Source organism: Myotis davidii, unplaced genomic scaffold, assembly GCF_000327345.1.
Source record: "Myotis davidii unplaced genomic scaffold, ASM32734v1 scaffold2723, whole genome shotgun sequence".
NCBI lineage: Eukaryota > Metazoa > Chordata > Mammalia > Chiroptera > Vespertilionidae > Myotis > Myotis davidii.
Genome location: NW_006294584.1, coordinates 257,805 through 271,696, shown reverse-complemented (window position 1 = coordinate 271,696; position 13,892 = coordinate 257,805). Strand labels below are relative to the sequence as shown.

Below are 13,892 nucleotides of genomic sequence, written 5' to 3'. Positions count from 1 at the left end.
CGTGAGTTTCAGACTCTGTGGCCTGCAGAGAGCCAGTGGATACAACCTCCCCCTTAATCAGGACAGATACATTCGAAAGTAAAACAAGAAAAAGAAGAAGAGGGGGGAAAAGGCAGTCGATTTTAGTTCCCTTCAGGTTTTACAATTGTGAACTCTGTGTGCAGTGCCTGCTTTAGTGCATGCTTTAGTTCACCCCCCTCCCCCCCTTGGCAAGCGCTAAGGACAGAAATGCCAACAGTACCCTCTGCATAGCCTCTGCAGTTCCCCTCTTCTTTTCTGGGCTTGTCTTTCAGAAAATGGTAGCCTGACCAGGAACCCTAAAATAAAGGTTACTTACAAAACATTTGATATGGGAGAAAGGTCAAACTATTGACCAAGTTAATTTTTAATATATGTGGGCCCCTGAAACCTCTTTTCTAAAACCAGCCATTGAGCTTATTCCCATTTAGTTATCACTCCTCTTTCAGTTTCAGTGCAATTGGTATACTCAGGTTTTCAAGATTTTAGGAACTATAAATAACAGTATTTTAGCCTGGTTGTCTGTGGAGGCAGAGCATAGATGATATACTTCTACCCCCCAGTTCTCGCTCTAAGGTTTTTTTATATAGGTAATTTCAATCCACTTTGAAAACAGGTGCAAAAACAGGGCTCATTTGTGATGAGTCTGCATTGTCCACAAACTCAGCAGGTTGGGACCTGTCTGCTGAAGGTGTCATGCAGTCAGCATAAAGGCTTGAAAACTGGCCAGTGACATCTTAGAAATTTAAGGTCAGCCAATCAGGTACAACATTTGGGATGAGCTAATTGGCTTAGAACATTTTTAAACAATTCTGTCAACACATAATCTTATCAAATGACATATAAGAAAATGAGGCTTCATTTGCATACTGAACAAAAGTTGTATTTCAGGGTAAGGATGAGGGACATAAACTACCATAGCTTCTCTATTCACTTTCTATATTATCCGTAAAAAATGCAGTTTCAGAAGTACAATCATTGTTATTTTTCACCATAAATTATATATTGTCACCCTATACCTTATATCTATATTCAGAGCAGAACTAATCTTCATGAAATTGGCTCTCTATGAATATGTCATATATACATAATTTCCAGACAAAGATTGCCTCAAATTTGAGGGTGTTATTAATGGAAAACCATGTCAAACCAGTTATAACAACTCATCTGTTGAATAAGCTACAGGGGCTTTTCTCCCAGACATTGTGACTGCCCTGAAATCTTTTGTCTTCCACATACAAATGTCTGGCATAAAATTATCTTTTCCTCAATGCAGAATAAATTGTTTAGGCTGTTCGTCAAGGAAGCACATGGCATGTCCTGTAGGAAAGAACTCATGAACGGTTACCTGTGTCACTGGGGCATCTGCAGCAGGTCGCAGGGCTGGAGATGGCTCTGGAGAGGAAACAGGAAGTGTTGCTGGGGCAGCCTGGACCTCTGAGGCCAGCTGAGAGGGCTCCAAGGCTTTCTCCAGACTTTCACCTTCTTCTGATGGCTCTGTTCCAACTTGTTCTACCTCTTCGATTTTTACTTCGTCTTCTTCTTGTACTTCTTCCTCTCTGTCTCCTCCTCCTTCCTCTTCTACTTCTCCCTCTCCTTCTTCTTCTTCTTCCTCTTCCTCTTCTGGTAAGGTGATGTATTTTTAAATCATTACAATGACCACTACAGCCATGAAAACAATTAATGGCCAGGGCTAGGACTATCGCCCAAGTATGCCATCATGCTGGAGTTTTTTGCTTCTAGTTAAATGTGGACAGGACACATGTGAAGGGTGCCAAAGCATCACCATCCTCCTTTCTCCCCTCCTCAGTATGATATCTAGTCCTCACCACCACCATGCACCATTCCCCTGACCCTCAGAGCCTGTTCACATTGTTACCACGCACTGTCACATCTACAAGCTCCTGAAAGGTTAGGATTATCACTTATTTATCTCCATCAAGTCAAATGAAAATGCAACTCTCTTCTTTATCTAGTTTTATTTTAATTGCTTACTTCCTTTGTTCAGTGAATGCTGACTTTTGTCACAGTTAATGTCATCTTTTACTAACCTGTTACTCTTAATATTCCCTCAGACAATAAGGAGAGACGATATTAATTTTTCAAAAGATCCATCCAGAAAATTTGCTTCTAAAGTTATATCTGTGAACACTAATACAGCTTCCTGGCATTAACAGTAGTCTAGCTGAGGTGCCTCATCACCTAGATGGGCTAGGATGGGTGAAGGCCATCAAAGACTTGATCAGCTCCAAGGTGATTTTCCTCTTTTCAGTGATTTCATTAGGATAAATTTCAGGAGTGGGATTTCTGGGCCAAATGGTAGGGATGCATTTATAACTCAGGGAGTACATCTGGTCACATGGTCCAAGTATTATTACCAGGTTGTGACTTATTCTTGACTTGCTACTATTCTTGCCCTTGAAAGTTTGATTAAGTGGATGAACTACACTACTTATCCATATGTCTTCCATGTTTTATTTTTATCTCATCTCTAACCTTGCACCTGATGACATCTTACATCATTGTGGCTAACACCTTGTGGAGGGTTGAAATTGAGATTTCATCATCACCATCAACTATTAAGTGTTTGACTACCCAGAGTCAAATGCCCAATAATGGCATTATAATGGACACTGTGATATGCAAAGCTAAATTAACACGGTCAACAAACTGTATGATTTTGTAATGAAGTAGAGCTTCACATTAGATTATAATCCTTATAAAATTGTCACCATCCATTCTGAAAGTGACTCTGAATCCACCTTCTCTCCCACTGAACTCTCTGCAGCTTTCACACACTTGCAATTTTGGCCAAATGGTCACAAGAATAGCAAACCTCTGTAAAAATCAATTTCACGTATTATTTTCTCTTCTCTATTGAGGTTGACTGTGAAGTGGTTCATGTTTTCATAACCATGCTCTATTTTCTCCATCTGAAATGCCTTCGATGCTTCAGAAATTCTGCAACAAAGACAAGTTGCTACTTTGTGTTACTGTTTACAGTTTTGACAGCCTTGGATAAAAATGAAAAATATTGCATTTTTCCTTAAAATGAAAATTACTTACTTTTGTAATAGGGTTTTGGCATTCTGTGAAAGCAAACAAAAGACAAGCCTAGTTAAATTCTTTTCATCAAACATGATGTTGAGACTTAATTCTTTCCTTTGCTGACTCTGAAAATCTCATAGTTTAAATTTTAAATGCCATAAATAACTGCTCCTTTATACCAGAACCATCTTATATTTAAGCAATGTCATGGTCCCTTAAATATATGCTCATGAAATTTTTTAAGCAGATGGAGAATAAGCACATGATGAACTTATATTTTAATTGGTAAAATAGATCAGAATGAGATGTACATAGCAAAAACATGATGACAACCACTTCTCCAACCCCCATGTGCTTGGTTAGTTTCCTCTGATGCCAAAAGGAGACTTACCTGCAGAAACACTGCCATTTCTGGCTCATCCATGAACTGGATTCCTGACTCGACCAACTTTGATACATTCTCCAAATGATCAGAATACTTTTTGATCAGAGCACGGACATGTTCCAGTTTTTCCCCTTGAGTTCGGGTAATGACTTGGGTCATCTCATTCTTCCTCTCCTCCAGGATGCCATATAGGTAATCAAACTTCTCACAAAGTTCCTGTTTCTGTTTTTTGCAGCATTCCTATTAGTTGGGTTAGCTAATGTTAGAAAGTGTTTGAAAGAATGTCTATTTGGAAAAAGCACCTGGACATTTGGGGAGATAAGAAACTTTATTTATGTAGGATACTTTTCCCTTAAGCTATCACTTACAGATACCTACTGTGTTGATACTTTGAAAATCCCACTTTTATCCAATTATGTGGCCAATCCAAAAGTAATCAAATTGGCTAAATGGATCAATTATCTTTCCATATTCTGTTCTTTTTTTAAAAAATATATTTTATTGATTTTTTACAGAGAAGAAGGGAGAGAGATAGAGAGTTAGAAACATCGATGAGAGAGAAACATCGATCAGCTGCCTCCTGCACATCCCCCGCTGGGGATGCGCCCACAACCCAGGCACATGCCCTCGACCGGAATCGAACCTGGGACCCCTCAGTCCGCAGGCCGACGCTCTATCCACTGAGCCAAACCGGTTTCGGCCATATTCTGTTCTTTATAAATGGATAATTTTATAAAAATTAAGACAGGTTTTATTTTAAATTATATACTGGCTATATAGCTTATAGGCTATATTGCTTTGGAGAGAGAGAGAGAGAGAGAGAGAGAGAGAGAGAGAGAGAGAGAGAGAATGAATAAGGAAAAAACTATGGTACTTCCTAGTTTGTACCCTCAGTCTTCCTCTGTCCTGTCTATACTGCTGCTGTTGCAGTTCAGTCATCCCATGTAGATTCTGAAGCTTCCAATGGCCTCAGCATCTGGGATGTCCTCTTCAAGCCAACAAACATGCTGCTGTCAAATTCATTTTCCTAGGATATAGTGCTTTTTCTCTGTTATGACTCCCCAGTGCCCAAAGAATAACACTTTAACTTTACAAATGGCTTTCAAATCTTTTTATTACCTGAGTCCAGCTTTCCTTCACCATATATTACTCTTCTCCATCACATACCATGCCTGTGTCCAGCAAAAATGAATCACTCACTTTCTTTTCTCATATTCCCCCTCTGTTTAGAATGTTCTGCCCCAATTCACAGTTGCAAACGCTAAACTATCTTGAAGACTTGTTGAAATACCACTTCTTCCTTGAAGCTTTCCTTGATCTCTATGAATGTCATTTTTTAATCTTCTGAAATTCCATAATACTTACCATTTGTGGCATATACTTGCATTCAGGTGCTCTATTTATCCAATATTGTCATAAGAGAGTGAAATATTGAATCTAGTCTTGGATTTCTGGAATGAAAGGCTGTATGGGAAGTCAGCCTTGTCCATTTGCACTGTGTGACTAAAGCATCTCCAGTACCAACCAGCTCCCTTTATACTCTGAGTCCGTGTTTAAATCCAGTTAGGCCTTTTGGTGTTTCAAACTCCAGTAAGCTTGATGTGTGTGTGTGTGTGTACCTGTCTCCTTGGACCTGACCATCTGGGTCCAGGACCTTTATGGCTGAGAGCAGGTTTTGAGCCATGATGATCCAACCTAGCTCTCCTGCCTAGTGGGTGCTTCCTAGACTCAGCCAATTTATCTCTGACATATCCGACCTTTGTACGATCCTTATTACCTATTCTTTTATTTTAGTAAACATTAGTCTCTTTGATATCACATATTTCTTTCTCTACATGAGTTTCTTAAAAATCTAAATGATAATCTCCTTGGGAATAGAATCCGGTCTTCCTAGGACACATACCACCTTGGACAGATGTTCAATAAATATCTGCTGAATAGATTTTTTTAAAATCATGTTTCATTTTCCCCCAATTTCTCTACTATTCTCAGACTAAGAGGGGGAAAGGAATGACTTAAAGTAAATGGTTAATTATGAAGATGCTCCACAAATGTGCAAACAATACATCCTTCACTCCACTGCTTCCGTTGGATAATATAGTTAGTTCTCATAATAGTATTGCTGTCATCCACCCATCTATTCATTCATTTAACAAATGATTAAGTATATCATTTGTGTCAACTGCTGTGCAAGGCTCTGGGGACCTAACAATGAATTAAACATAATTCCTGTTGTCAAGGAGCTCTCAGTTCACTGAATGAGAAAGACTATGGACCAATAATATAATATAACCTAGTAGGCTGAATAATTGAAATATATTAAGGATTTATATCAGGCTTCATAGAAGCATAGAGGTGGGGCCTTAATCAATCCTTTGTGTGGGTAGGGGATATCAAGGAGAACAGGACAAGGGTGGTGATATTAGCTCAGGAAGTGATGCCCAAATTTGGACATAAAAGATGAACAGGAGTACAGGAGGGGATGAAAATGTGTAGAGTCTTGGTAGCTGTCAAAGTAATAGTACAGGGGCCCACACAGCATGTCCAGACATGAAAATTGCTGGACTTACCAAATTCCCATCCATTTCCAGCCCTTTAGCTTAAGATTTAGACTATTATGCAGCCTAGGAACTGAAGCCTGTTAGTAGCTTCCCAATCAAACTCTCTTTCTCTGTCTTACCTCCTGTTCTAAGCTTACAAGTAACTATGTACCCACTGCATTCCTGAAGTACACCTTTGATGTTCAGATGCTATACTGCTTACTGTGACTATATGATGGTTTCTAGCTTATTTTTCTAAAGTGAATTGTGCACTTAAAACATTCAGAATAGTGAGTATTATATTAGTATGTGATAGTAGCAGAATGTATTTGTTTCATAAAATTTTCTCCTATATGATTTAATATGTGTGAGAAATTTGTGAAAGCCGAATTCTTTTCAGTGAGGCTAATGTGAAGTCATGTGAAGGCTAGTGTATTTGCTCAGGTCAAAGATTAGATCACTTATTTGACCCATATAATTTTCACTTAGTGGCTTAAGTGGAATACCATGTGTTATTTTATTTCTATTCTGGTTTTTAATGATTTCCGCTTTATTGATTTTTTATAAAATTGCTATTATTTTAATAGCACCTACCATTTGCTTATACTTTACAGTTTAGGAAATGCTACTCCATGGCTAGACTTTCAGCAGCTCACTTTTCCCCAGGCACTTATTGATGTCTAAATGATCTTGTTATTCATGTGTTCATTATCTATCTCTTCCACTAGAATAACATCTTCCTGAAAAGCAGGTGCCTCTTCCGTTTAGTTCACCTATATTTTCCCAGCATTACCTGTGCAGTCAATGCGCACATGAGAAATATGGTGTGAATGATTGAATGAAATCTAGGAATGGTCAATCCTCATTCAAAAGTTTCTATTTTGTTCTGTCCCAAAGAAATGGGTATTTAACTGGATATCCCAAGCCTCTTCTTAATTCACTGCTCAAAAGAAAAAAGCCAGAAATAGCTATGCAACCCCAAGGAAACCATTTTACCTCAGGATAATTTTTTTTCTTAATCTGTACATTAAAGGATGGGATTAAATAGTTGCTCAGATCCCTTCTTTCTCTACAGTTCCAATATTTTACAGTTTAGGAAATGCCTCTTTATATCTAAAATGCCTCTTTTGATTCCTGGCAAGTTTCAAAGTGGGCATTTACAGCACTAAGATATATTGCATGCTCTCTAGCCCTGCAATGTCAGCTTGGCAATGTGCCATGGTCACGATAGGAAAAAAACCTGAGACAGTTGTGACCACTGCTCTACCATGTGAGGAGCGTGGCTTTGTGACCAAAATAGAGCAGAAGATAAGCTTTTAGCCCCACCACTTGTCATTGAGCAACTGGCTCTGCCAAGCCTCCCAGTATTCATGTGTCTACCACGTTCCTCCATTCGAGATACACTTGTTTGGAGCTGCAGCTCTGGGTCTGTAAGTGCCCACTCAGCTTCACTTGAAATACAGAACTTCAAAATTCCCTTCAATAAGCAAAAATAAAGGTGTAAAAGTAGACAGTAGATTAATAATACTAGAGAAAGAACTCTATTAAGGTAGGAAGATTCTCTCAAGGAAATCAAACCCAACTCCTCACTTATAAAAGCCCACTACAAGAACTTGGAAGAAGTCCCAAGAGTGCAGACCAGGATTAGAGCCCAGGTCTCTGCTAGGCTGCACTAGAAAAGAGACCAACACAGTAGAAAGACACTGTCTCTCCAGGCACATGGGCTGGAGTTCACCCCCTCTCCAGCCATCTGGCCTCTGTGCTGTGTTCAGGGAAGAACTCTATTCAATGGCCTTGGGCCTCAAGACTCCCAAACTCATGCTTTTTTTTCTACCATATTATATCACCCCCACTTCATGTTAGAAAAATAATGTTATAATTTATGAAAATTCTAATGCTTCCTCCTGGAGTTCTTGGCATTAGGGGTTTGCTGATTAGTTCTGATCATTTAAAAGTCCTTGAGTAAACTCCCTGAAGGCTGAGGGCCAGGTGAGCCCATCCTGACTCAAGCCCCATGGTTCAGACTAAGGCAAGCTGAGCAGATTTCAATTCAGTCCCATGTGCTCTGGGTAGTCAGTATGTTTCCCAGAAGAGGTTCAGTCTCCCTTGCTTACCAATATTTCAAGTTACCAGAAAGCTTCCTAAGATAAAGATAGAACTTCCATTCATTCTCCAATGTTCCCTTTGCAGGGAGTTGCTTCACCCTCCTATCATAATAGGACTCATAGATAGAGAGCAGGCTGACAGCTGTACAGGATTGGGGGTAGGGGCTGGGGGAGTAGAGAGATTGAACAAAAAAGAAAAAAACTCGTGGAAACCGATGTGTGGTGATTGCTGAGGGGAGATTGGGATGTGGGGAGGTGTAGAAGAGTGTAAGGAGGGATAAACGGTGATGGATGAATTGAGGTGGTGAACACACAATACAGTATACCGATGATATGTTGTAGAATTGTGCATCTGAAACCTGTATAATTTTGTTAACCAGTATCACCTTCCCCCCAAAAAAATACAAAAAAATCAAACTCTGAAATCTGTTCTCTTAAGCACATATTATATTGCTGTTTGAATACTGCCTTAAAAATTAGAGCATGCTTATTAAAATGATTCTTATTATAGTCATGGGAAATGTTCCAAAGCTGTTTGGGTAAAATCACTATTTTGGAAATACAGTGGATTATTTCTCACTGCAAAATTATTAGAGAATTTTATTAAAGTTGACATTTTTCAGATATTGCAAATGCTCAGAATCAAATATTTATTATTCAATTTGTAGCTGTTTCTCCTAGACAGGCATCTAGGAAAACAGGATTATTTCTAGCCTGCCTGCCCACTATCCTCAGGAAGGCCAATATTAATTGTCTGCTCTCTTGGGGTCCAGTGACATAGGATAAGTGCCATTTACAAAGACTATATGGGGGAGCTTACATTTTCTAGAGATGAAGAATGAAAGTCAAGCACATTTTTCTGGAAGCAGAGAGCTCCTGAAGTACACTTCTCCAGTCCCACTAGCAGCCCCCCTCCTCAGTCCCAGCTGGTCCCAGGACATTTCAGGGCCTGGTAAGGTGAGGGAAGATAGCCCCAGACCTTGCCTTTGCAATCCAGAGCCCGGGAAATGCCCCACCCTGAGCCACATCAGCCAGGATGGCTAGAAGGACAGAAGGCTCTTTCATCTGTCATCAGAACATAGCAACAGGGAAAATGCCACTCCCCTCACACAGCTCAGAATGCCCTTCTGTGACTATGCCACTCTCATCATCAATGGGAACTCACCCCAACTGAACACATTACTTTTAAAGGGTAACAAGGAGTCCACAATGTGATTTCTCCTAAGCTCGGCAGCTCGCCAGGACCAGTCCAGGGCCAGGTGCCTGGCCAGGCCAGCTCTGCAAGACACTGCATGATTAGGGACAGAATTAGACATGTAAAGGGAATGGACACTTGACCAAAGGGCAGATGTCAGGCTCCTTGTGGGGAGAGGCAAGTAATTAGGGAAGGACAGAGCCCACTCCAGGGGCTGCTCCATTTCCTGTCCCTCAGGGGTTCCTCACCAATCAGAAAGGAGAATTCTTTAACAACAGCTCCCCACCCCCTGGTCCACAGCCACCAAAGGCTTTCCAGCAGGTGGTGAGCACAGCCTGAAAGGGAAACAACAACCCCAGGCAGAACCAGGGACACGGGAGCTCTGGGACCCTGACGTGGGTACAGAATTCACCTGCTTGGCAAGGTAGGACAATTTCACTCTGAGCCAAGGACCCAGTGTGCTTCACTAGCTGGCTTCTGGGCCAGCAGGAAGTGAGCTGCTGGTGCTTTGCCCACTGAGGAGGTCCTACCTGTACAGGAGAGCACCTTAGTGATTACAGGCGTACCCAATGTGGCCATTTTGTGGCAGCATCTCTGTCCTCGGGCCCCTTCACAGGGGTATATTGGCATCAAGTGGGAATCCTAAAATCAGATATTTCCATGGGGCTCTGAGCCAATCCCTGCATTTCCTGATAAGCCACCTAAACTAATGTGAAGGAACTGTGCTTATCTGAGCCATATTCACTCATTCATTCACTCACTCTTACTTATTTTATTGGATATTAAAATGTCAGGCTTGCTTTAGAAAAATGTGGAATGCAGGAATATATAAGGAAGGCATTAAAAATTGTCTATGGTCCCATTATTCACTGCTCTAAACCTGGAGTTTTTCCCCCTATGGATGTGGGGTTGTTTTTTAATATATACATTCCATACTTTTTATATACCACTTTTTCATTGGATTCTCTTAAGGTAAAACCCCAGGTTTGAAATAAACAGATAAAAAAGTTGGGCACTTTTAAGACTCCTGCTGCCCTATCAATAGATAGTCTGCCTGTGGACTGAAGGTAAAAATCAATTTAATAGGGGAGGCTAGGGGACTGTCTAGGGCGGGGGGAAAAATGGACACATATGTAATACCCTTTGTAATAAAAAATAAAATTTGAAAAAAAAAAATCAATGGGAAAATATCCTCAGGTGAGGATTAACAACAACAAAGCCTCCTGCCAATTTGCAGTCTCACCCTGAAGCCTTCCAGGAGACAATTACACATCCTCTTCTAGTAACCTGTGAAAGTACTTATAAAAGTGCTGTGTTCGAGGAATGCTTTTATCAGTAATTATAGAGATAATAATTCTGATGGTCGCTTCCAGGAAGCTCTTCCTGACATCTGCACTAAATCCGTTCTGCTAACATAACTGCACACCTGTTCCTTCTAGCCTGGTTCTCAGTGGCAATAAAAAACAGCTGCTTCCTATTGCACCTGAGCTCCCAGGAACAAAACTGCTGTCTAATCTCTCCACGCCCTCTCAGTGTCCTCTGACACTGGCTTTGCTCAAGGCCAACTGCGACTCACAGGACTTTTCTCCCGTATGTGTCCCCAACCTAACGTCCCTCACAGAAAGCCCTCCCTTATCTCTGATGAAGGCCAAGCAGAGACAAGTATAGAGATTATCTCACTGGCCCACAAGCAACACTCTCCTATTTATATACTCAAGACTCGATGTGGTACTACACTGGAGTGCTGATTCATGGCTTATTGGTTGAGTTGTATTTGACCTTTACTGTAAATAAGTAAAAAGAAAAAAGTTAATATTGTCCACTTCAGAATCTTTTGGGCTTTTCTCCAAGAGAAAATTTTTCTTCTATGAATTGATCCCAGATTTATGGGTTCTCATAGGAATATGAGTGTGGAGAAGAGAGAAGATTGACTTTCATGATTTGTGAATCTAAAATGAGATGATTTTGGCCAATATCCTGAAGTCATCACCTAGGAACTGGCCTTTGGCTTTTGATAGAATGTGCCTTTCTAATGATAAAATGATAAGACTATGGCATTTGCTGGGCACTCACCATATGCTAGGCACCATGCTAAGCATTTTGCTTATATTCCTTTAATTTCTCACAGTAACTATGAAGTAGGTACTATGATTACTCCAATTTTACAAAGGAGAAAACTGAATGACTGAATGTACATGTGCTTAGTTTTTTAAAAGTAAGAAGCAGAATGAGAAATACAACACAATGCCATTTATAAAATTAAAAGACATGCATATAAAACAATACATATTTTATAAGGATACAGGTAAATGGAACATCAAGCACGTTAGAGTGGTTATTTACAGAGAAGAGAACAGGAGTGCAAAATAGGGATAAAAGGAAATAAATAGATAACAAGAGGGGCCTTGCCCACAAATATGAAGACAATTAGCCATGAACTGAGCAGTACAATGCCTCAACACTCTGCACCTGAAGCCCAACTAAAAAACAAATTACCCTAAAACTTTGAGCAGGGAGGGAGGAATAAATGGCTCCAGGGTACAGGGCCAGAGACCTAGATGTCTTACGCCTGTCTCTCTGCAGCAGGGCTCAACTAGTCTGTGAATCTTCAAGTCTTGACAAGATATCTGCTACAGAGCTAAACCTTTTTAGGTCCCAGCATTTTGCCTTCAGCAATTATACTGTTTATCATTGACCTTGGGGGAAAAGTGGATTTCCTATGTTTTTAACATGCCAAACCTAAGTCTGAACTAAATAGCCAACCATTCATCCATTTGTTCATCAAGTTTTCATTGAGTGTTTATTATGTACCAGGTACTGGGCCAGGCAGAGGGCAAACAGAGTTGAACAAACCAGAACTCAGGCCTCCATGAGCTCCCAGTTAATGAGCCATTCCCTAAGCACCATCAGGCAGATCTCTCTTCCTGCTGGTCTTTTGCAGCCCCACTGTCAGAGCACAGATATGCAGCTCAAACTAGAATAAGAATTTCTTGCTAGCATTTCTTAAGAAGATTTAGATTTCCACAAAGAAATTGTGTTATAAAGGCCGACAACACTCATTTTCATTATGGGGAATTATTTCCCTGTAGCTAATCTTTCAAAATGGGTTGACCAAGAAGACCAATGCATATAACAAAACCCTAATAAATGTGGTAAAATCACAGGAGGTGAATATTTTAGAGACATATCAGGAAGGAGGTCCTTCTATAAGATGAGATGGAAATGTTGAAATGGTTTTCTAGTGTAGTGTTAAGGAAGCCACATCCCTAGGAGTTCAGTTTTGGTTTACACTTCTGTGGAGTCTTACTTACCTCAATAGTTTTACAGGTGTCCTCCAACTGGCTGATCACTCCCTGGACTCGATCATTGCTTCCCACAAGGACAGCAATGCCATCACTGAGCTCAGACTAATGAAGAGAAAAGAGGGGTGCAAGATCTTAGGGGTTTTATAGTCAGCACTGATTGTGAATTAGTCATAGTGTTGTCCTCATGGGTTCTTAACCTAGGATCTATAAAACCCAAAGGAGGAACAGAGAGTCTCAGGAGTTCTGTGAACCTCCTAATCTTGTAAGTAAATTCTGTATGGATGAGGATAGAAATACATTTGTGTAGGAAGAGGCTTCATATTTTTCATCAAATTCTTACCAGACTGTGACCCTGTTAAAAACATTAAGAATGCTAATTATAGGCCATAGGTAGAGAATAGCATATTCAAGCTAAAGAATTATAAGTATTGTTTATAAATTGAATGGAGTTCAATATGTGACATCAGAAACAGAAAATAAATGATTTGCCAAGTGCAGCTGAGGATTAGTTTTACTTGGGAAATATATATAGTGACGACTCATTCATCTATTCACTTATACTTATTCAACATATACTTATCATGCACCTTCTATGTGCTAGGTGTACACATACTCATGTACTAGACTAAGTCACTACAATGTTACTTGAAACTACTAGCATTCAACTGGTTCCAGGGGAAATTCCTCTCAGGCTCTTGACAAGAAGACATTGCTTTGTTTGTACTTACTCCCTTCCCAAGATTGGCTAAGGAGCACGAAGGAACACAGAATGGGGAAGTAGGAGATCTACCTGCTTGGACCAACTCTGCCTTTAACTTCTCTATGATGTTGGGCAAAATGTGTAATCTAATTTTCTCACATTTTAAGTGGCAAGAACAGTGGTTGTAAAAACAATTTAAAGCTGAAGAATGCTTTCTTCAAATGGAAGAAATGGATGAGAGTGAAGCTATTTTGGCCAAACAGGAGTGGGGTAAAAGTCCTGCCATCTATCCTTCTGTTCATCCCACCTGAGTCTCCAGGGCACTGAGGGAAGCAGTGTGAAACTGGTACTAGTCAGTTCTAGTACACTAAGACTAGGGGTGGAAGGAAAGGAGGAATAAATCACAAGTAGATAAGACACTGAGGAATAGGGGAGGCTAGGGGACTGTCTAGGGCGGGGGGAAAAAATGGACACATATGTAATACCCTTTGTAATAAAAAATAAAATTAAAAAAATGTTATAGATGTCTTATGAAATACTGCTTTTTTAGCAGTTAGTACTCACTGGGGAACTGGTGAGGTGTTTAAAAGTTTGGC

The 13,892-nt window shown here is 40.2% G+C and overlaps 1 protein-coding gene across 1 annotated transcript in view; it reads right to left on the bottom strand.

Annotated features, from left to right (window-relative positions):
- Nucleotide 1: 1 nt before the first annotated feature.
- Nucleotides 2–13,892, bottom strand: part of TRIM55 (tripartite motif containing 55) — a gene marked incomplete at its 3' end in the record, with an annotated part of 25,604 nt that continues 11,713 nt past the window's right edge. Inside the window, exons 4-9 of the mRNA XM_015567184.1 lie at nt 12,603–12,698; nt 3,458–3,691; nt 3,085–3,107; nt 2,855–2,979; nt 1,367–1,641; nt 2–52 (exon numbers count right to left, since the gene is read on the bottom strand). Coding sequence (XP_015422670.1) covers nt 2–52; nt 1,367–1,641; nt 2,855–2,979; nt 3,085–3,107; nt 3,458–3,691; nt 12,603–12,698 — 804 coding nt within the window. The remainder of the gene's footprint in view (nt 53–1,366; nt 1,642–2,854; nt 2,980–3,084; nt 3,108–3,457; nt 3,692–12,602; nt 12,699–13,892) is intronic.